The sequence below is a fragment of the Perognathus longimembris genome, chromosome 13 (genome assembly GCF_023159225.1).
Source record: "Perognathus longimembris pacificus isolate PPM17 chromosome 13, ASM2315922v1, whole genome shotgun sequence".
Classification (NCBI taxonomy): domain Eukaryota; kingdom Metazoa; phylum Chordata; class Mammalia; order Rodentia; family Heteromyidae; genus Perognathus; species Perognathus longimembris.
The window spans coordinates 12,348,620-12,372,398 of NC_063173.1; the positions used below are offsets into that span (position 1 = coordinate 12,348,620).

Consider the following 23,779-nt stretch of genomic DNA (forward strand, 5'->3'; position numbering starts at 1 on the left):
GCTTGCCTCACATGCATGTAGCCCTGGGTTCGATTCCTCAGCACCATGTAAGCAGAAAAAGCCAGAAGTAGCGCTGTGGCTCAAGTGGTAGAGTGCTAGCCTTGAGCAAAAAGAAGCTAGGGACAGTGCTCAGCCCCAGGACTGCCAAATAATAATAACAATAACAATAATTTAAAAACCAAAGCAGGCACAGGAGAGTGCATCTAGAGGCTAGGCCAGGCCTGCCTGAGTCCTCTGGACTAGTATCATATATGTGCTAAGGACTGGCTGGGTGGGGACATAGCCTGGCACCCCATGGGTACCATGAGGATGGGCAGCCAGAGAAGTGCTACAGAATGAATTGATTTGATAAATGGCCATTTATTACCCTCACGAATTGGCTGAAACCAATTTCGGTCACATCAACCCTTGGTAAGTGCTGGGATATTGATTTGTGCAAAGTAATACAGTGAATTTATCAGTGTGATCCCCAGCTGCAGGGCCTCTAGCAAGGCTGGTGCACAGTTACTGCTGTTCAAATGGAGGAGATAAAGTACCAGCCCTGCAACCCAGACCCCCATGGCCTCTCTGGTCTGCTAGGGTCACAAGCCAAAATCAGGCCAGCCTGTCTATCACAAACCAAAGCCTGGGAAGAAGGGTTCCCTTTTCACAACCTAGAGGTACTCTTAGTTATGAGTGAAGTGAATGCCCCTGCCAAACAGACCTGAGAGCCCAGCACCTCTAAGCCCTTCAGCCTCCTCGGAAGGCAGCCAGCTATGTGGTCAGCACATTCAGAACTAGACCAGATCAAGACTAGATCAAGTTCCCTCATTGTCCCACTTAAATCCTTCTCAAATCTGGCCTTTCCCCTCTGATCCAGACACCCATTACTCTAGCTCAGGAATTGGTAGTTCACCATGCAGTGATTTCTTGGTCTTCTGACTTGTTCAACTGGAATCAATTCTCCTTGTTAGCCAGAGTGACCTTTGGATACACAGTTTCACTCCCCTGCTGAAACTGTTACATGGCCCTTGCTACTCTGACATGGCATATGGGGTGCTCTGTTTCTGCAGACCTACTTTGCACTGCACTCTCTGGCCCTGGCTTTCATTCAGCCTCCTTCTACATGGGATGTTCATCGCTTCTGCACTTGACCCTCACCCATCTCCCACACACTGGCTGGGTTCCTCTTGGGCTCAGTTCAACAGCAATGGATTGTGGGCTCCTTACAGACAGGTGCTGTGATTTAATTGTTTGTGTTTTCACAATTTCTGGCATCACACCCAGCTCAAAGTAGATGTGTGTAGTTTGTGAATTAGTTTATGTGAGTGGCCCTTATCCCTCATTCTGATATGCTCTGAGGAAAGAGAAGCTCTTGCTCCTGCCCTCTAGTAGCTTCCAACCACATTACTTAACCTAGGGAGGGCAGGCCATTCCCCAGACCTCTGTGAAACTTTCCCTGGGAAGCAGTTGAACTTGCACATACCTGGCAGTTTCCTTGGGCCGTTACTAATCAGGGACATGTTGACCTTCTGAAGCCTCTGTCCTCCCTGGAGTAACTATCCCTCATATATGCCCTTCCACCACAGCCTGCCTTGTGGAGTCTCAGCATAGCACAGCAGGGCTCCTGCTTTATTCCCTGACTGCTCTATACCTACCTATGCCCTTCCTTTGAGTCAAGATGTCTGATGAGAGAACTATATTCAGCTTGCCTCAGAGAAAACTTCTTGCAGCTCCACAGAGACCTGCCTTTTATACTGATGTTCTCATGTCCCAGGCTTCCCTGCCCTTTTATTGTTTCTCTTTTACCCACACACTCAAGACCCAGGTCTTCCCAGGATATCCCCTATCCTGGATTCACAGCCCTTTCCCTGGGCTTCCAGTGAACACCTTTGGCTTTGGTACTGCTCTTGCTCTATGGATACCATAGAGCTGCAACTTTCACCCTCAGAGGTCAGGAACCACCTTAGCTTTGTTTCACAGGGGTGGGCACACAAGGTTGTTTAATTCAAGTGAGTGCTGACACTGATAGACATAATGAATCTCAAGTGTGAGAGGCCCTCTGAAGATTTGGCTCCCCTGGGAGATGCCACAGCATAGGGCAATCATGTTTCGGGGTAGGTTAAGCCTCCCACATTAGATCATTAGAACTTACCAAAAAGGACAAGTTGGGCTGGGAATGTGGCTTAGTGGTAGAGAGCTGGCCTTACATGCATGAAAAGGACAAGTCATCGTGAGACTCCTCTACCCTCAGAACCATAACTTGCCTAGGATAGATGTTTCCTGTCCTTGATCTTTCACGCACTGGGACCTTCCTAGAAGGTCCTGCTCTCCTCCCACCTGCCTGGCAGTGTTCCTACCTATGCCTCATCCTCTGGCCCACATGGCTCTCCCATCTCATTTGGGAGCCCACCATTTTTTTATTGTTGTTGTTGCCAGTCCTGGGCCTCAGGGCCTGTGCACTGTCACTGGCTTCTTTTTGCTCAAGGCTAGCACTCTGCCACTTGAACCACAGTGCCACTTCTAACTTTTTCTGTGTATGTGGTGCTGAGGAATCGAACCCAGGGCTTCAAGCATGCTAGGCAAGCACTCTATCACTAAGCTACCTTCCCAGTCCTGAAGCACACCATTCTTATGGCAGCATTTACCCACAGGCACAAGCAGGTAAACTTCTTTGACCTGGCAAGAGCTTGTTGGCTGAACAGATGCACGAGGCTTCCTGGAGAGAAGATTCAGTAGAATAGAGGGCTTCTTCACCCAAGGGCTTCTTCACCTGGATCATGATGAGGTTTCTGGGTCTGCGCTGTACTCTCTCTCCTCTGTAAAATGGGAGATGAAGAATGTCCTTAGCTCATTTGATTCCATGCAGACTAAGAATTCATTTAAGTCAGTGAGCATTAAATCATTGTTGGACTATTCTCAGGGCTTCTTCTGGAATTAAGATGGCCAGCACTAGCTCTTTTGGAATATAAAAAGTTGTGGATATATCTTCCTTCTAGATATGAAGGCATAAAACAAACAAAAGAAACTCCCCTTTTTGAGCCCCTGTGTCACGTGTCAAATGGAGATGATATGATTATTCTAAAGATAAAAATAAATGAGCTATCTCTAAAACTGACCAAACCTAATCTTGGTGTGGAGGTGCATGACTGTAATCCCAGCATTTGGAAGGCTAAGGCAGAAGATAGCCCAGGCCTGAGCTACACAGAGAGACTAGGTCTCTAAAAAAATAAAATTTTTGCCTGGCACTGGTGCTCACGCCTGTAATCCTAGCTACTCTGGAGGCTGAGAGCTGAGGATCAAGGTTCAACGCCATCCCTGGGAGGAGCTAGACTGAGAAACTCATCTCCAATTAACCACCAGAAAACTAGAAGTAACACTGTGGCTCAAGTGGTAGAGCACTAACCTTGAGCTAAAGAGCTCAGGGACAGCACCCTGGCTGAGAGTTCAAGCCCCATGACCAACCCAAAAAAAAAGAAAAAATTCTCTGTACCTCACCTTTAAAGTTAAAAAAAAAATTAGATTAAAATAAAAACAAAAGAAGCTGGGCACTGGAGGCTCGTACCTGTTATCCTAGCTACTTAGGAGGCTGAGATCTGAGGATTAAGGTCTGAAGCCTGCAGAGGCAGGAAAGTCCCTACGAGACTCTTATCTCCAATTAACCACTCAAAAACTGGAAATGGAGCTGTGCCTCAAGTGTTAAGAGTGCTAGCCTTCAGTGCAAAGAGGCTCAGGGACAGCACTCAGGCCCTGAGTTCAAGCCCCACAACCAACCAAAAAAATAAAAAAGAAAGGAAGAAAATATTTTATTTTAAGACTGTAAAGTGGAGATCAGAGGATCACAGGTCCTTAGCCAGCCTGGACAAAAAGTTAGTGAAACCCAATGTCAATAAATTGGGCATGGGGCTGGGAATGTAGCTTAGTGGTAGAGAGCTTGCCTAGCATGCATGAAGCCCTGAGTTCGATTCCTCAGTACTACATACACAGAAAAGGCTAGGAGTGGCACTGTGGCTCAAGTGGTAGAGTGCTAGCCTTAAGCAAAAAGGGGGGCGTGGTGAGCCTGCATAGCAAGTGTAAGACCCTAAATTCAGACCCCAGTAGGAAGGAAGGGGCAGAGGGGCTTCCATCTATGACTTCAATTATTTTTTGAGAACTAAATATGTAAAGTTTATTTTAAAATATATCCTTGTTTTGAAATATTTACATATGTGGGAAGAATATTTTCAGTACTTTTACTTATTGTCATTCCATTTTGCAGCTTACAAACTACAAAACGCTTAGGTGAATATTTCATTTCCCTTTCTGTGGGGCATAGACGTTTTATTCAGAGTCAGCCAACTAGTGACTAGCCTAAATCCTAACTACCTTTGCCCACTCCCAGACCAGTTTAGACATGAGCATGTCCTGGAGACTACAAGCCCATGAATGACCAGGGTAGAGGTACTGAGGCAGAATGAATCATAGTTGGTGCAGGTTGAGTTTTCAGATGGTGCCCTTGTGGCAGGATTGGTCAGCAGAAAGTCTTATGGGAGGCAGAGGAGCCAGGCCAGATAGGGGAGGGGACTGAGCTGCATACCCAGAGGGCCCTGACAGCATTTGGAGCCTGCAAGCAGTGGTAAGGACAGGGTCAAAGTTGCATGTTTGCTGGCCCACATAGAGAGGATCAGCACTTAGAGCCACCTGTCTCAGCCTCTGCCCTGGCTTGACAGGACCTTCTAGGCTCCTTGGCTACCTTGTCAGCCGTATACCCTGGGGCTAACTTTCTTTATCCAGTCCTTCCTCACTGCTTCCATTTTTCATTCTGTCGGACTCCATATGCTTGGCCGTTTTTCTCTTCAGATATTATTAGAAATAGCCAGAGTTGTAATTGTTTAATGGTTGGCATTTCACCTGTTTCATGGGGGCCTAGATCAAACCCACCCCAGGCTCATGCCCCAGGTCTGGCAGAATTGACCAGGGACAGCTGTGCAGTGGAGTCCGCCTGGCATTATAAAGAGCTCTCTCCCAGGTGCATTATTAGAAAAGGGAGGGGGGCAGCCCCAGGCGTAATTCAATTCCATTCTCCATGGTGTTTTTTTGTATTACACAGCCCTACAATGTGCAGTTCTCAATGGGCTGGGATGCTACCCCAAAAGAAAAGCCAGTATCAAATTGCATGTAAAACTGGGCACTGGTGGCTCGTGCCTATCATGTTAGCTACTCAGGAGCCTGAGATCCAAGGATCAAGGTTGGAAGCCAGCCCAGACAGAATAATCATGAAACTCTTACCTCAAAATAAGCAAACAGCCAATGTGGAAACATAGGACAGAACACCAGCCATGATCAGAAAGGCTAAGTTGAGAGCATACAGCTCAGAGTTCAAGCCCCAGCACTGGCACCGGGGCAACAACCCTCGTGTAAATGATGATGTGCTGGAGATGCCTGTCCCCAGGCCACCTGAGTGATACTGGGTACTTGTCTCCCCATGAAGCCTCAACCCAGTTCAAGCTCAACCTCTTTCCAACTTAGATGCTCAATTTAGCTAACTTTTGGAATATTGTAGCTTCTTTCAGGAAACTCTTTTCCCTGTTCCATCTCACATACATATGTTTACACAGTATCCACAAAAGCCTAGTTTTTTGCCATTTTGATACCTTCATTTCCCCCAAATATGCTCAACCTCAGCTCCCTTATTTGTCAGGATCCCTTCAAACAAGCTTGGGTTTTCTCACTTAATCCTCCTTTTTCAGGTACCTATGAAGTCAATGTGTTCCCCTTATAGCTAGCCCTTCCAGAGAACCTTGTGTTAGTTACTTAGAAATCTGAATCCTGGGGGGGAAGAGGACTGCATGTTTTCCCAAACCTCTTCCTAAGTCTAGGGAATATCTGGAGGGGCAGAGTAGTTGCTCTCGTGTCCGTGTGGTTGCAGTTTCCATCTGGTTCTAGAGAATAGAAAAGTGGCAGCATTAGAGACAGAGGTGAGAAAGGTCCAGGCCCTTCTAATTTGATCCTACCTACCACTCCTCAGGTAGTGAGCAGTTTTTGCACCTCTGTCCTACTGGCCATCTGTCCCAAATCCATCTTAGCTTCCATGATTTATCATCAAATACACCTTTTCCAAAGAACCTTCCATGACCTCTGCAGCTGCTTCTTAGAAGCTCAGTCCCACATTGTAGTGTTTAGGAGATAGCAACTCAAGACTGGCAGAACATCCTAAGACTGTCCACTCTTTCTCCACTGAATAAATCTCCTGGCCTTGTCCTCTGACAGATGTCCCCTGGCTAATTTCCCCTGACACTCTGGGGACCAAACCAGACATGTAGTTACATCTGCAGACAGGACTTGACATTGCACAGTGCTCTTCCGTCCTTTGCCTGCTCCGGACCGCCACATTTCCATTAATGCAACCCACATAGATATCACTTGCTAAAGAAATAGTTTGTGAGCCGAGGACTGATAGCTCATGCCTGTTATTCTAACTACTCCATTGGCTGATCTGAGGGTCACAGTTTGAGGCCAGCCCAGGTAGAAAAAGCTGTGAGACTCTTATCTCCAATTAACCATCAGAAAACCAGCAGTAGTGCTATGGCTCAAAGTGATAGCGTGCTAGCCTTGAGTGAAAAAGCTTACAGACAGCACCCAGGCCCTGAGTGCAAGCCCATGACCGATAGTTTAAAAAAAAAAAAAAAAGTATGTGAGGTTTAGAAAAGGTAACTCTACAATTATTTGTGTAATGATGTGAGCAGGTCTCTCTGTGTTGCCTCAGTTTCCTGTTCAGGATAATGGAGCTGAGAATACTTGCCCATTGGGGTATTTGGGTGGGTATTGAGATTTTCCAACTGAATCTAGCACATGACATGTTCAATCTGTGATGTTTCTGGTTCTGCCTTACTTGAACAAAGCTTCTAGGTCTAATTCTCCTACTCCATAGTTGAGCATGGCATTTCCTAGCTTTGAATGACCCTTGATCAGTTACTCCTCTTGAAGTTAGGGCTTACTGCAGCAGAGTTGAACCCCAGAAAAACCTAGTTCCCTTCCTTGCACCCCACCCCCACTGGAGGCCATGATTAGCAGAAATGTTAACTATGTGACTTACCCCTTCCATGCACCAAGCTTCATGCTATCCTTGATCGTCTTCCAGAAAAATGTATTTGGCTGTTTCTCCTTCCTAATCCAGACAACAGGCCAGACTTGGTTTCCCCAAATGGGAAAGGAGCACAAAGTGCACACCCCAGATCCCCAAGATTTGCCACGGGCTTCTTTCTCTCCCCTTGCATAGTGAGTAGAGGGGTAACTAGCCAGAGCTAAAGTTTCTCTCCAATTCTCCTTCACCAATCCTCCACCCCCTTCACCTCCATTCACCATCCACCCGCCTTTCAGTTTCCCTAGCAACACTGAGTGCTCATCCTGGAAAACTTTATCCGAAATCTGCTCTGGGCAGCTTTCCAAATCCATGCTAACCTGATTAGGTGTCTCTAGGGGCCTTGCCAACTAATCAGATTAGGCAGCACTAATGGTAGTGAGGACTTTGAGTGGGCGCAGAGCAGTAAAACATATTGTATACTTAGTGATAATTATCCTGCCTTTTGTGTCATTGATTTATCTGCCTCCCTCCCTGTCCCCCTGTGTTGTGTGTTTGGCCATAGCAATACGGAGGAAAGAGAATGGCTGGTACGATGAAGAACACCCTCTGGTCTTCCTCTTCTTGGGATCATCCGGAATAGGTAATTGGCAACAATCAGCCAGTGGGGGAGGGGAGCTGGGGAGTGCCTTGCCTGATGAACCCGACATCCCCAGCTGCTGTGGGCCAGGGGTCACCACCCACCTCCACTTCAGCTCCAGAAGCAAACTGCCTCCCAGTTGCATAGTCACCAAGAAAGGCGACTGAACAAGAAAAGCTCTGGTGTGAGAGCTAATTTAACTGGAGGAACTGATTTTCAGGGCCTGTTAGCCCAGGTCCAGGTGCTCCGCACCCCCAACTCTGCCCTCCAAGAACAACTGAAACACCGCCACTGCCCAGTGTACCAGCTGCATTCAGGGCAGCCTAGTTTTAGGAAGTTAAAGCCCCGGTGACAATCACCATACCAGTTGCACAATAGGACTGGTCACAGTAAAATAGGTTGAGTGTTTCTCTAGCCATTTTGGCCTCATTCTCTGAGGCATTCTCTGCCTCTCATTCTGTATCCTCCTAGACGCCTTCTCTTCTACTCTTACCCACCACTGTTGTCTTAATGGGGATTTTGAAGTATAGCTACCTCCTCTAATACCTTCATAGACCTAACTCTCCTTCAGATGTCAAATCCCAGTAGGTTACCAACCTTTGACCATGCTACTGTATATACCCCACAGTGACTTGCAGGGAATTTTACCACCATTCCAAATGACCACTGGTACTGTTGTTCCTTCTTTATGTCACAAAGAAGGAGTATGGCCAGTGGAAGTTACTCTCATTTGATTTTTGAGACAGTCTCCCTATTCATCCCAGCCTGCCTCTACCTTCCAAGTGCTGTGATTACTAGTGTGTACCACCACACCTGATTGGAAGGTATTCATCCCTCCCTGTCCCTACTTGGAGTACCAGGGCCTGACTTAATGTCAACACCTGGCTGATCAGGTAACTGAGAGAAATGTAAGGCAGTGAGGCCAGAAATCAGGGCACTCTCAGGAAGAACCTGAGCCTCAAAGAATCAGATGGCTGTGAATTGTAAGAGCCAGCCCTGTTCTTTGGATGCTAGTACAAAGGAAAGGCCTCAGTCCCTTCATACACACACACACACACACACACACACACACACACACACACACACACACACTCAGATGCAATGCTGACTTTGATTCAGCTTCCAGCTTCACTGTTCATTCTCTGTGTAATTCTGGGAGAGTCTCTGAGCCTTAGCGTTCCATCCATAAAGCATATGCTTTCCAGCACCCCCACATAGCTAGTGTCCTTTCACTCCAGCAGATTGCCATCTAGTCCTAACCCACTTCTCCCTTCTTTCTTACTAGGAAAAACAGAACTGGCCAAGCAGACAGCCAAGTATATGCACAAAGATGCCAAAAAGGTAAGAAGTAGGACCAAAACCTGTTTTCCAGCCATAGAGGGAGACCTTGCCATGTTTTGGCATCAAAATCCCAGGCTCTGTGAATCTAGTGGTAGCCAATCAGAAAGATGATCCCTGACCTAGGAAGAGACCTCAGCAAACTCCCTGTCATTCCAGGAATTTAGGCATGTTATCCAACCTCTTTGTGCCTTAGTGTCCGTATTTGTGCAGTCAGATTAATCATCCTATCTCTTGGAGCTCTTGGGAGAATCCCATGCAATTTGTCCATACAACACTTGCTCTATGTCAGGCACTGTGCTAGATATACTCACCATTAAAGCAGCCTTAACTGAGGGCTACTTTATAGCAAAGGCTTAGAGCCTTTACTATACAGCCTTCCCCAGGGCTCAGCCAGAACAGCTGTCCAGAGAGGCAGAACTTCTTACAAGAGACCATGGGACTGTCAGAGAAAACAAGCAGCAATAGGGAATGCCTATTGCTTCTCTATCCTGCCTGAGCCTTGAAACCTGGTATCTTATACCTTCTGTTTGGGCTGTTTGTAAGTACTCCTTCCTATGGCTCAGAGCCCTGGATTCTTCCAGAAAAGGACCACCCCATCCCAGTTGTTTACACTTGTCTTTCCTAAGTCCTTTCAGTTTGACTCTAAGATAATAGGTACTACTTTAGAAAGAGAATGTGGAACAATTCAAGAAAAGTGAAAGCCTTCTCAGTATAGTGGCTAATGCCCCCGCCCCACCAACTAATTGAGAACCTCAATATGCATGCCTAATTTCTGTAGAAACCTCCCAAACCACCACAATGGAGTACTGTGGAGTTGCTTAGGCCTCTGTGGGTCCAGTGGCCCATTCACACACTGCTGGTCTCCTGTTCTGCTTGTGGCCTCTCTCATCCCCAGCCACTTCCCCAAGAGCCTAGCAACCACAGTAATGAGCCTGTGTCTCCTAAGCCACTTCCTACCTAAGAACTGGAAGAAGCTTCTCAGGCTCTGCCTCATCCAAACCCAGAGCAGACCCACTTGATAGGCAGGCAGGCAGGCAAGAACCAGCGTACAGCATGCTAATGTGCTCCAACCAAATAGCGAATAGCATTTGGAAGACAATTCATCAGGTTGGCAGCGATTGAAACAATTAGCACTCTGGAAAGGGCCATAAACTAGCAAGACTATTAGGGAAGATGCAGTTACGGGCAGGAACCACCTGATTAGGGATGAAGAATTTGGAGTGGTTTAATTTTAATACTGTCAGAAAGGTTAATATTTAATTACAAATTATAATCTCCTTATCCAAGCTGTCTTAATATGTCTTCATCCGCTGTGGAAGTAGAAGGAAAATATCTGCTGACTTGCTGGTGTGGAAAGGAGGGGGACTTGGGGAAAGACTGATGATTCAAGTGATTTTTTAGTTGGTGCATCTGAGTGGGAGACATTTCTCTAGGGCAGAGGTCTCGCAGGCAGAATGATGGCATCCTCCCTCCACGCCTTACCCAGATGGAAGGCCCACCTCTGTTGGAGACAGCAAGCTGTCCTGGGCAAAAATCTCTGGAACCACCCATTTCTGAGCTTGAGTTCCATTTCTACTTTCTCCTGGCCCAGACAAGTATCTGCCCCAGAAACCTCAGCTCTCTTGCCTTGGTAAAGCTATACAGTTCTGCAGCAGGGGTTATGGTGGAGACCATAGGAGCTGCAGCTCCCTCGGGCCCTAGCACTCATGAATGCCAACTCCATTGACATGTGCTATTCTTCACTTCACAGCAGTGCATTTTCCACTTGGATTCTGTGAGGAACTGTAGCACTGATGCTCACCTAGACCCATTTTTCAGATGAAGAAACTGAGGCCTTATAGCATAGTCTTTTCCAGGCCACTTCTTAGGGACAAAGTAAAATTAAAATCCAGTCTTGAACCCCTCTCTCAAAACCATTGTTCACAGCTGCTCTAGGAGGCTACATTGCAGACTTCTCTGTCCATTTCACATAGGGAAATGGGAGGCATGAAAACCACACCCCACCAAAAATAAATCTTTAAATCAAGGGTGAGTCCTCTGTAAAGCTTCTACTTTTGGAAGGCCTGTGAGCCATCTCACATCTCATGATTTAAAGATAATTCTGGCCAGGTTTGAGCCCTCAATATCTCCTGAACTGTAAACTGTGTAAATCTGTGTATGTGATACTTCCAGGGCCCAAGGAGTGTGTGAGGAAATTGTCAGGTTCAGAACCCTGACAGGCTCTTATCAAATGGGGGTTCCCTTTTATTTGCCTCCCAAGATGCCCATGAAGTGAAATGAGCACTTGCCAGAATCTAGTGACATGGATCCTAGTTCTGGCTTTGATCCTTAGTTTCCTCATTTGTAAAGAGACTGATGCCTGGGCTGGGGATGTGGCTTCGCGGTAGAGTGCTTGCCTACCATGCATGAAGCCCTGGGTTCGATTCCTCAGCACCACATAAACAGAAGAAGCTGTAAGTGGCACTGTGACTCAAGTGGTAGAGTGCTAGCCTTGAGGAAAGAGAGGCTCAGGGACAGTGCCTAGGCCCCAAGTTCAAGCCCCAAAATACACAGACACACAGACACACAGACACACACACACACGAGAGAGAGAGAGAGAGAGAGAGAGAGAGAGAGAGAGAGAGAGAGAGAGACTGATACCTCCAGGCCTCCCACAAGGCATTCTAAGTAGAGTTAATAATCCCTGAGGGCTGGAGATATGTTCAATGGTAGAGCGATGCCCAGCAAGCTCAAGGCTCTAACTTCAAACCCTCGGTATTGAAAGGGGCGAGGGGTGGGGGAAATAGTCCTTGAAAAGAAGCTTAATGTTATTATGTAATGCCATCATAAGACAGGTTAGTCCAAAAGACTTGCAGCTACAGTGGTAGTGCCAGCTCCGACCTACTCTATAGGCCTGGCATCAGCCTTTGTTTACATCATTTTCCTTATTTCAGAAATCTTTTTTTTTTTAATAATGGTGCCTGTCCCCTTGGGTTGTTAGGAAGGCAGTGAAGTTAATGATGTAAAATATTAAGTGCTATTCATAGCACATAGTAGGTAATTATACACATCTTCTATTCCTATAGTTGTCATTAGCTCACTTTCTACACAATGATTCCAGTGCAGAAAACCAAGCCCAAAGAGTTATCGAAATCCATACTGCAAGTCTTTAGAAGAACTAAGATGGGGGGGCTGGGGATATGGCCTAGTGGCAAGAGTGCTTGCCTCATATACATGAGGCCCTGGGTTCAATTCCCCAGCACCACATATACAGAAAACGGCCAGAAGTGGCACTGTGGCTCAAGTGGCAGAGTGCTAGCCTTGAACAAAAAGAAGCCAGGGACAGTGCTCAGGCCCTGAGTCCAAGCCCCAGGACTGGCCAAAAAAAAAAAAGAAGAAGAAGAAGAACTAAGATGGGAAGCCAGGTCACATGCCATCAGTAAGCACTGGAATCTATACTCCTTATATATGGGGAACATAGACATGGAGCCCCATGGACAAGCCTGCGTGACATCATAATCTGTGGCTTAGTGCCTCATCTATAAACTGGGAATACTAGTACTTACCTCACAGACTTGTACTTGATCTAAGCTTATTTTTTTAAATATATATCTAACTTGATTATTATAAAGGTGATGTATAGCCCGATGCTGGTGGCTCACGCCTATAATCCTAGCTACTCAGGAGGCTGATGTACAGTGGGGTTACAGTTACATAAGTCAAGTAGAGTACATTTCTGTTTGTTTGTTTTGTTTTTTGCCAGTCCTAGGGCTTGGGACTCAGGGCCTGAGCACTGTCCCTGGCTTCTTTTTCCTCAAGGTTAGCACTCTACCACTTGAGCCACAGCACCATTTCCCGCTTTTTCTGTATTTGTGGTGCTGAGGAATCGAACCCAGGGCTTCATGTATACGAGGCAAGCACTTTACTACTAGGCCATATTCCCATCCCTAGAGTACATTTCTGTTTGAACAATGTCACTCCTTCCCTCAACCAGTTTTGATCTAAGGTTTTTTATAGAAGGGATGAAGAGCTTTTTCTCTGCTGGGTGCTTATGAATGTTTCCAACATTATTTACAGGCCATACAAAATGATGAGTACAGACATATGGCTCTGGAGGTAGCTGGCAAAAAGCATACCCATTTAGCCCATCATATACCAAATTATGTCACAGGTCTTACACATGGTCTGGGCATTCCTGTCCCTGCTTTATAGCTTGCTTAAAATGTTGCTAGGTACATAGTAAGCAACAGTGATTGATTGCCAGTTCTTACCTGTCAGATGTGTCTATGACTTCCAGCCCATTACTACCTCTGGACAGCACTCCAAACTTGTTTTTGTTTTGTTTTGTTTTGTTTTTTGGCCAGTCATGGGGCTTGAGCCCAGGGCCTGGGAGCTGTCCCTGAGCTTCTTTTGCTCAATGCTAGCACTCTACCATTTGAGCCACTTCTGGCTTTTTCTGTTTATGTGGTACTGAGGACTTGAACCCAGGGCTCCATGCATGCTAGGCAAGCACTCTACCATCAAGCCACACTTCCAGCCCACTCCAAACACTTTTTCATGCCCATCTTCTACCCTTGCTGAATCTGGCATGTCTCATGGCTGGGCTATGGAGGGACCCTCTAGAAATGCTGTCTCATGCCCCATGCATTCGTAGCAGTGCTTCCCAATGTTTAGCCTTAATAACCTAAGTCCTCCTCACCTCTTTGGTTAGGTGTCTCTGCAGGCCCCAAGAGCCTGTGTTGCACAGGAAAAAAACTAATTCCAAGGGAACAGGCAACATGGCTAAAGCCACACAGGCAGTGACAGAACTGAGACTGAAAGCCAGGCTCCCTGACTCCCAGCCCAGGCTCTTCCCACCTGCCTTGCCTGTACCACAGGTACAGTGTGACAGAACAGACAAAAAAAAACTGAGGGGCTGGGAATGTGGCCTAGCGATAGAGTGCTAGCCTTGAGCAAAAAAGAAGAAGCCAGGGACAGTGCCCAGGCCCTGACTCCACGGCCCAGGACTGGCAAAAAAGAAAACAAACTCTTCAAGTCACATGCCTGCTTCCCTGGAAATCACCCTAAAGCTCAGTGGTAGAGAGAGGAGGGCCCTATTATAGATAAAACCCTAAGTGAAATTTAGGTGGAAGGAAGAAACCAAATAAATACACAAACTAAAGCAAAGGGACATTTGTCCCCCACAGAGTTGAGAAGTTGAGGGGACCACAGACCCTGCCCTTTCCACCTCACTGCCATCCACGTTGATAGCGCTGACTTTGCCCATGATTGCCAGCCCTGGATGAGATGTTTATGAACAGGAACCAAGTTGTAATTCCAGTGTCTGGCACACACAGAAAGCCCTCCAGAAATGGGAATTATCTGACCAGTAGAAGCCTGCCTGAAGGAAGTGACACCTGACTCAGATATAGAAAAGCCAAGACATAATGAAGGAATCACTGAATTAATGCAGGAGGGGGAGAATGAGTAGGTAGAAAAGCAAGGACCAGGAAAGGTGTATCATGAGGTGTGACATAATCAGCTCAGATTGCTGTGGCCAAAAGGCCCGAGCAGGAATAGTGGGGTGCTTTCTTCTGTGCCCTTCCCATACCTCTCACCTCCACACAGACTTGTAACCTACTTGTTTCCACACAGGGCTTCATCCGGCTGGATATGTCTGAGTTCCAGGAGCGACATGAGGTAAGAACTGTTCTCAGGAATTATGGTGTGGAACTCCTGTCAATATAACCACCTTAGTGTTTTGTAGGACTTGGGCTTCTGATTCCAGTCGCCCTGGGATTTGTCCTGGGAGGAGAGGGAGGAACCAAGAGAGATGCAACAGGTCACTGACACGTGTTGCATAGGATTTGCCCTGGAGTCTCAGTATTCAGCTCTCTGTCTGCCTTCCCATGAAGAAATGGCAGGACTCCTCCGCACCAAGAGAGACAGCCAGAGTCCTTGTTGAAACAGGCAGTCTTAATAGTTTATAAAGCCATCTTTCCACAGAAAGACCTTCCTAGCATATTTCCTTCCCTCCACAAGGTGGCCAAGTTTATTGGGTCTCCACCAGGCTACATTGGCCATGAGGAGGGTGGCCAGCTGACCAAGAAGTTGAAGCAGTGCCCCAATGCTGTGGTGCTCTTTGACGAGGTGGACAAGGCCCACCCAGATGTGCTCACCATCATGCTGCAGCTATTTGATGAGGTAAAGCTTGGGTCACACTGGAGGGGAGGACACATGATGTTATCGGGGACTGTCTGATCTTCCCATGGCTTCCTACTCTCCCACCTCCATGTGCGCATGCAGTCACCTGGCGGATGTAGTGCACTAGCCAGTCCTTCAGCGCTCACGCCTGCAGTTGCTCAGGTTCTCTGGAGATCAAGTACACACCTGTGGTCCACATCCAACCCTGCCCTTGAGCTTCTACTTAGAAGACATGATCATAGTTTTGAACTTTATATGCCACACTCTTGTTTTTTTTTTTGGTTGGTCGTGGGGCTTGAACTCTGGGCCTGGGCACTGTCCCTTAGCTCTTCAAGGCTAGCGCTCTACCAGTTTGAGCCACAGCGCCACTTCCAGTTTTCTGGTAGTTAATTGGAGGTAACAGTCTCACGGACTTTCCTGCCAAAGCTAGTTGAACTGTGATCCTCAGATCTCAGCCTTCTGAGTACTAGGATTGCAGGCGTGAGCCACCAGCACCCGGCTATATGCCACACACTTCTAAGAAATGGGTATGTATCATCCAGTTGCCCCAAAGCCCCTCTAAAGGAATGCGGTAGTTAGGATTACTGCTTCCATCTAACATGTGGACTCTTAAGTTAAATGAAGCAAGAGTAATTGGCATGTGGTCACAGCAGGGAAGGCAGAATTGAGGATTCTAACCCAGGGAGCTCTTTCTAGAGCCTATAGCTTAAATGACAACCATGTAACAGAGGCCAAAGAGCAAAGCCAGTCTGAAGGGAAGCACACAAAAGAGGAAAATGCAGCTCCCAAGAGGTGAGCCCAGCAACCTGTGTGGTGTCTGGCTTCCCTGAACAGGTACCGCTAGTGGCATCATTAACCCCCAAGAGGGAAAGCAATGCCAGTTGCAGTGATCCACGCTTGTGATCCCAGCACTAGGAAGCTTGAGGCAGGAGGATCAAGAGATGGCGAGCAGTAAGGAACAAATGACAGACTTACAGCAAGAAACAGGCCCTTGGTTTCACTTCACAGAGCTGCTACAGGCAGCTATGTAGAGAAGACACTAGAAAGGAAAAGGAAGCCCATAGTGGAGACAACTAAAGAGTCTTCAGACAGAAAGGCCTGGTCTAAAGCCAGGCTGGTGGTCTGGATAGAGCTCTTAGAAGATTGCCTGTGAGGAGCGGGAGGAGCCACCCATGACCATGTGGCCTAGTTAGTGTCCTGTGTGACTAAGCAGTGGCTGCCATCCACGGAGGCCGGGGTCAGGGCAACAGATGGTAAGGAAGGAGGCCCTGAGGTTTGGGATTGCTGAAAGTTCCCAGTGGCGATGCCCAAGAGTTCCATCGTCAGTTTCATGGTGGCCTAGTAGGAAGCATCTGACTGAAAGTCACAGTTCAAGTCAAGAAGCTAAATGGAGGGTGTGGGTCAAGTGGTAGAGAGCTAGCCTTGAGCAAAAAAGGGACAGTGCCTAGGCCTTGAGTTCAAGCCCCAGGACTGGCCAAAAAAAAAAAAAAGCTAACAGAAACCACAGGACTGGATGTGTGAACAAGGGAGAGTTAGATGTGCAAAGAAAGGATTGCCTTGGCCCTAGTCAGGGAATGCTCAACGAGGAAATCATGCAGAGGTGGGAGACAGCGCTCAGCTGGTTTACTTGTTCATGACCACTGTGTAGAAGCCCATGGACAAAACAAACACAACCCTGCCTTTACCTCAAGGATGACTAGGGAAGACTGGCAGCTGGAAAGCAGTTCCATCTACTGCACCTAAACATGAAACAGGTAGTTACAAGTGCATTCCCATGCAGGAAGTCCCCGGGCCCCTCACCACACAGCACCAAGGCTGGATCACTTCCAAGAGACTCGAGCCCACAGCCCAGCACAGAAGCACTAAGAAAAGACTGGCCCCCTGGGAACCCCCTCTCCTTTCCCTTTAATTCTCCATACATGAGCCGGTGGGAAAGCAGCCCCCTAACCCTGGGTGAGTATGCAAGCCCCACCCCCAGGCATCCACACTGGTTGCTGGTGGCAGGAGGGAGAAGGACGCATGTTAATTGCCAAGGACACTGAGAAAGAGACACGAGCACTGAAAGTCATCCTTTGGGTCAGTCGTGCACTTGCACCTGCTCCCCTTATCCACCTGGAACCCATCACCCAAGCCCAGTTATGAGCAGAGCGCTGATCGTGTAGAGTGCAATTGCTGCTAAGTTCTTGCTCTGGCCAGGATGGCAGGGAGTGAACTCAGTCCTTGGGGATCACTGTGCCATACGCCCATGCCGGGGGCACATCACACAGGCACCCAGACAAGACCCCAAACTAGACCTGTCCCAGGGAGCTCTGGCGTGGGAGAGCACATAGGCAGGGGTGAGAGTGGAGAGCTGAGGCCAGAAGCTCAAGGCATCTGCTTGCACCCTGCCTCCCCTTGTATCACCTCAAGGCAGGGACAGACCTGGGCCAAAGGTGCTGGGAGAGCAAGTTTGGAAAACATGCCCGGTGCTCAGCAGCTGCTTAGCTGCTCTCCCTCCTAGCCCACCTCTGAGGCAGAACTGGCTTGCTGATGCCCTCTCCCACCCTTATCAAAGTCTGCAAAGGACGCAGACTGAATTTAGCCCAATTCTGAGGGAAAGAAAATGGCATGAGGCACCATGGGGCTTCCCTCTGTAGCCTGGTACAGAGGGAAGGGCATGGCTCTGGCACCAGTCAGAAACTGAGCAAAGTACTAGACCTCTGCACCTTAGTTCTTTGTAAAGGTCATAACTGCACATGCTTCTGAGGGTGCCTGTTAAGGATTCAGACACTGCACAGGCTGTATTAAGCACTTCTCTATGCCCAGTCCTGTGTTAGGCTAGTAATGGGCATTTCCAGCCTCTGTTCTGGAGAAGCTCTCTTCTAGTAGATAAAAGTACTTAGAGAGCACCAGTCAGAACACTGTACTGACAGTGGAAGTGCCCTGCAAGTCTCACTCTTGGCACTTGCTTCTTTCAGCCATTCCCTAGCTGTTGCTGTTAGTGACTGGTCAGTGCCACTGGACAGCATTGATTCAAAATAGGCTGAATATTCAAGGCTCTATGCTCTTGCCCCATTGATTCCAGTCCTGGGGCTTGTAATCAGGGCCTGGGTGCTGTCCCTGAGCTGCTTTTGCTCAAGAATAGTACTCTATCCCTTGAGCCAGAACATGACTTCTGGTTTGGGGGGGGGGGGGGTGTAGTTTATTGGAGATGACTATCTCATGGACTGCTTGGGATGGCTTTGAACCATGATCCTCAAATCTCAGCCTCCTCAGTAGCTGAGATTACAGGCATGAGTTACTAGCACCTGGCCAAAATATTATACTTGTGTGATTCTTCTATCTCTTCCCTTTGCTGCATATTCCCTTTCTTTCTCCTTGCTACTCCTGTCCACACTCTAGATGCCTAAACATTGTAAAGAAACTTCCCTTGCTTTGGGTCCAGGAGGAACCTGACCTCATCCTGTCAGGACGGAGGGTGGTTTCACTCTGTAGTCTATTAACCACGCTAGCCATTTACACCGTGTGGAAGGAATGAAGCTATTTCACCAGTGTAACCACATCTGCTCCTCACAGTCTCCCTCTAATGCACTCTCCTCTGAGCTCCTGGAGAAAACAGCTGCCCTTCATCATCGTTGGCATTGCTCATTACTTGGGTCTCGCTGCCCCTCTAGACTAGAACTGTGATGAAGGGTTAAGTGATACCCAGTACCCCCACCCAAAGTCCTACCTAGTATGACCTTTCAAGACAGTGTCTTGGGCAAGGCCTCTGGAGATCACTGTGTGCCTTGAGGTGTAGTACCAAGTACAAGTGCTTTCTCATGGAGGCCTCTCATCAGTGGAGTTGTGGCATCTAGGATGCAGCCTGTGCCCAAGGGCAACAGTATGGAAGGATGTGGGGATTTGTCTTGGAGGATGTGTGTACCACGAGTGCTAAGCCTGCCCAGCCACAGCTCCCTGACATGCCATCCCCAATCCTTGTCAGGGCCGGCTGACAGATGGGAAAGGGAAGACCATCGACTGTAAGGACGCCATCTTCATCATGACCTCCAACGTAGCCAGTGAGGAGATCGCACAGCACGCGCTACAGCTGAGGCAGGAAGCTTTGGAGATGAGCCGTAACCGAATTGCTGAAAACCTTGGTAAGGCATAGGACCTGAGCCATCTTGGCAAGTGACGAGGCCACCAGCTCTCCTGGGGACACACATGCAGTTAGTGTCTTGGGCCCAGGTGAAGTCCTACAGCAGACACCAGGCACTATACCAGAGTGGAGGGGACAGACGAGTGTTCCCTCTTCCTCAGGAAGAGTATACATCCTGTGTATCAACCTGCTGGGTGACAGAGCCACTCAAGTTTCTAAGGATGTACAGTCAGTAGAGACTGAGGGTATGGAAGGTCAGAAACCGGATGGAAATCGAGTCTCTAGAGCAGGGGGTGGCTGGCTGGCTTCCTGTGTATGTGGGCCCTGGAAATGGATCACAAAGAAGCTGTGTCTGCCCCCTTTCTGCTCAGAATGAACCCTTACAGCCATTTTCCTGCCAGGCTTGACTCTTCTCCCTATGAACCCCAGCACTTGGCTGAGAAACCCCAGGTTTGTGACACGAAAGCTGGAAGGACGTTAGCAGTAGTTACGCAGTTAAGAAGCCAAGGCCCAGAGAACCTTAGGTCCTAGCAGGACTGGAGCCCAGGCTTTCTCCCTGGTGGAGCAGAGCCATAGGCACGGCTCCTTGTGCTTGGAGAAAGCAGTTTGTGATTCCATCTCTGCAGGGGACGTCCAGATGAGTGACAAGATCACCATCTCCAAGAACTTCAAGGAGAATGTGATTCGCCCCATCCTAAAAGTAAGAGTCTTTCTTGGTGAGAACTTAGGCATCCTAAGCATAAGCCCCACCTCACCTCCAGTCTCACTTATCTTACCCCACCCTGATCTGGCCCTGCAGGCTCACTTCCGGAGGGATGAGTTTCTAGGGAGGATCAATGAGATCGTCTATTTCCTCCCCTTCTGCCACTCGGAACTCATCCAGCTAGTCAACAAGGAACTGAACTTCTGGGCCAAGAGAGTAAGAGGGGATTGCCCGTGGGTGAGGCTGGGACACGTGTCCACTAGAATTCTGGACTGGGAGCGGTCCCCCAGGCTTGGGGACACTACCCCAGCCACGCACAGGCCCAGGCCTCAGGCCAGTATGGTAAGAGATGGAAGCCCTGGGCCCCGTGCAAACAGGCCTCTCTCTAACCCATCTCAGGCCAAGCAAAGGCACAACATCACATTGCTGTGGGACCGCGAGGTGGCAGACGTGTTGGTTGATGGCTACAATGTACACTACGGAGCCCGCTCCATCAAGCATGAGGTGAGCAACAGGAGAGGTGAGGTGCCCCCCCCTCGCCCCTCCTGGCTGATGATGCCCCAGTCCCAGTTCCTCAGCTTCCGCCCCGCCTCCCTGTAATTTGGATGCTGAAACTGACTCCATTTCAGACCAAAAATATAAGGTGATCACCTCAGGCGCCGTCTGGAGGGTAACCCACATGCGGCCCTGCCTGGAATGAGAGCTGGGCTGGAAACCTCCGAAATGCCCAGTCCTGCACACTTGGTGCCACTCACCCCACATTGCAGATAAAACCACAGGTCTGAGCCGCAAGGGACAGGCCATCTCAGGCCACGTCAGCGATGACCATGTCACCCGCCTCCCACCCCCGCAGGTAGAGCGCCGCGTGGTCAACCAGCTGGCAGCGGCCTATGAGCAGGACCTGCTGCCGGGGGGCTGCACCCTGCGCATCACCGTGGAGGACTCGGACAAGCAGCTACTCAAGAGCCCGGAAATGCCCTCACCCCAGGCCGAGAAGCGTCTACCCAAGCTGCGGCTGGAGATCATCGATAAGGACAGCAAGACCCGCAAACTAGACATCCGGGCACCGCTCCACCCTGAGAAGGTGTGCTACACCATCTAGCTTCCACCTGCCCGTGTGTGCCTGAACACCCAATAAAGCCCCCTCGCTGTGGCATGGCAACCGACCGCCCTCCCCCGTGCCTCTCCCTAAGCTCTGCCGCCCGCCTCACAGCCCGGGCCGAGCGGGTCTGACCTCTCCTGTCTTGGTTGCGGGCCCACTGGGTAGCAGCCCCCGTCTCTGGGAGAGGACCCCCCCCCCACCCCTTCCAGGCAGGGAACAACAAGGTCCCTGACCTGTGCTTCTGCATGGTTCCAGTGCCTGAAGCCACTGGGACTTCACCATGTTGACGCTTGTACAGCAGCTAGGATGGGATCTGCTGGAAGAAGATAGGGACCAGGCCAGGACACACCATCCTCTGCTGGGGCGCGTGTAGTGCAGACCAGGATGCCATGGCTTCGGGGAGCGGAGTGCAGCGGCGCAGGCACAGAGTTCTCCCATTTTTTTCTCTTCGGCTACCTCTGTTCGGTGCCCGAACATTCTGAGGCGAGGGGTCCCACAGAACTCCAGCCCTGAGGGGAGGCCAGCATGGAGTGCCTGTGCTGCCCAACTAGGCTGTTACCCCATGCTGCTCACTTCTAGACAGCAGCCCCACAAGAGCCAAGGGAGTCTGGCACGGGGCTGGCAGATGGGGTGTGGGCGGGGGCAGGATGGAGGCAGGTGGCCACGGATCTGTAACTACTGTCCCAGCTAAGGGAGCCACTTACACAGCCTGTGTTAGCGGCTTTGGGCTCCATGGTCCGTGCGGAAGGCAGGACACAGCAAGGCCTGGCGCATCCCTGGGCACCGCCTGCAGTGGCCTCCGCTGACCGCGCCATCCACCACGCTGTGGTGTTCGCGAGGGAGGAATATCAGAACAGTCAAGGCAGTCAGAAGCCAGGACATGGCCTGTGGCTGCCTCCCACCCCTCAGCCAGCTCCCCTGCCCACCTCGGGGACTGCTGTGCTGCTGCTGACTTCTTGCTTTAAAATCATTTTAGACAGGTAGAGTGGCTCAAGTGGTAGAGTGCTAGCCTTGATTAAAACAAAGCCAGGGGCAGTGCTCAGGCCCCGAGTCCCACGCCCCAGCACTGGCAAGAAAAAAAAGTGTAACACCACTGAGCCGAGGGTTACATGAGCAGACGCCTGCCGGACGCAGCAGGGGCGAGACGGTGCCCCCATGTCCTCAGCCTCCCACCCCCCCACCCCCCGGCTGCTCATGAGAACACATTAGACAAGCCCCCACAGCGGACGCGGGGGCTTCACATAACACCACTCCTCAGAAGCACCCTGGCCAGGGAGACAGGAACTGCCACAGGTGGGGGGAACATGACAGTGTGTGCAGTGTGGGGTGTCCTGGTTCCAATCTGGACCAGAAAAAGAACAAAAGGGGAAAAACTGGGCAAAATTCAAGTACCACATGTCAGTAGTACTGCCGCCATGTCATGTTCTGGGTTTGCTCATTACAGAACGGCCTGGTGCGTGTTATCCTGGAAGCTAGGGAAGCACCACTCTGGCTTTCTCTATATATGCGGTGCTGAGGAATCGATCCCAGGGCTTCAGGTATACAAAGCAAGCACTCTACCACTAGGCCATATTCCCAGCCCTAGTATTGCACTTATCTAGCACTCATGAGGCCCTGGGTTCGATCTGGGGAGATAGTGAAGCTGCTTTTGTTCACTTGCCTTACTGGGCCTTGACCTTGTCCTCGAGCTTAGTAGGCATACACACTCCCACTTAACCAGCCACATCCCCAGTGTGAAGCTGTTCCCATGTTGTCTTTAGCCTGAGAATGTTACCTAACCTACAGAATTTCATATCCGTCTCAGTGGCTCTTGCTTTCAAGTACTCATGTTGTATTTTTCTAATGGTGGCTTTCTTGTTCCTGTGTATTGTTCCTGTGTAGTTCTTGTTCTGTGCATGTGTATTAATTGGTATCCTCTAATGAGGAAAAGCCTTTTCCTCATTCAGTAATTTATATTCATTTGAACATACTGACGTTACTCAGTGGGTTGCAGTTTAGTGCTAAACAGTTCATTTGTTGCTCAGAGTAACCTACATTTGGCTAGTGTAGACTTTCAGCACTGCTCCCATTGTTTCTGGAGCATCTTCTTGCTTCTTCACCTTAAGACTTCATTTGAGGTTCTCCCACCTTTCCTTGCCCTGGCCCTGTCATCAGCCATTTCTCCCAGAAGATCCCGGTTCCTTTTGCTGAATAAGCCAAATGGCTTATTGATGCTTAGAAACCAAGATCTGGATGATAGATGTACTCATTGGCACTTAGGCATCATCGTTTCTGGGCCTCTGAGCAGACTGAGTCAAGAATAAATGTGTATATTCACACACACACATATGCACACATCTGGTTTTGGTTAAAAAAAAAAAAAACAGGAGCTCATATTAATGCCTACCGTCTAAGCCATGACCATAAGCTTTCACTGCATTTTTCAGACTTCGCTCTTTTTCTGCTACTGCTGTCTCTTCTATGTGGTAGGCAGGACTTGCCTTAGAGGTTTTGAGTATTAGATCTTAAAGATTTTAGTAACAGTTACTTCTTCCAGAATTTCCTTGCCAGACCTCTCAGGTCATGTTTAACCCATCTCCTAACCACATCTTGGCATTGTTCAGCACACTTTCTCTATGTCTGTCTTTGTCAGTAGAATATAAACTCCAAAGGGCCAAGTGCTGAAGCACTGA

The 23,779-nt window shown here is 49.0% G+C and overlaps 1 protein-coding gene across 2 annotated transcripts in view; it reads left to right on the forward strand.

Moving 5' to 3' along the window:
* Clpb (caseinolytic mitochondrial matrix peptidase chaperone subunit B) overlaps window positions 1–21,171 on the forward strand; it is a 132,153-nt gene extending 110,982 nt beyond the window's left edge. For both annotated transcript variants that reach the window (XM_048361631.1, XM_048361630.1), the window contains 9 exons: window positions 7,605–7,682; window positions 8,965–9,020; window positions 14,634–14,678; window positions 15,021–15,182; window positions 19,147–19,303; window positions 19,929–20,002; window positions 20,102–20,221; window positions 20,405–20,509; window positions 20,859–21,171. In XM_048361631.1, coding sequence (XP_048217588.1) covers window positions 7,605–7,682; window positions 8,965–9,020; window positions 14,634–14,678; window positions 15,021–15,182; window positions 19,147–19,303; window positions 19,929–20,002; window positions 20,102–20,221; window positions 20,405–20,509; window positions 20,859–21,107 — 1,046 coding nt within the window. In that variant the 3' untranslated portion in view covers window positions 21,108–21,171. The remainder of the gene's footprint in view (window positions 1–7,604; window positions 7,683–8,964; window positions 9,021–14,633; window positions 14,679–15,020; window positions 15,183–19,146; window positions 19,304–19,928; window positions 20,003–20,101; window positions 20,222–20,404; window positions 20,510–20,858) is intronic.
* Window positions 21,172–23,779: the final 2,608 nt, after the last annotated feature.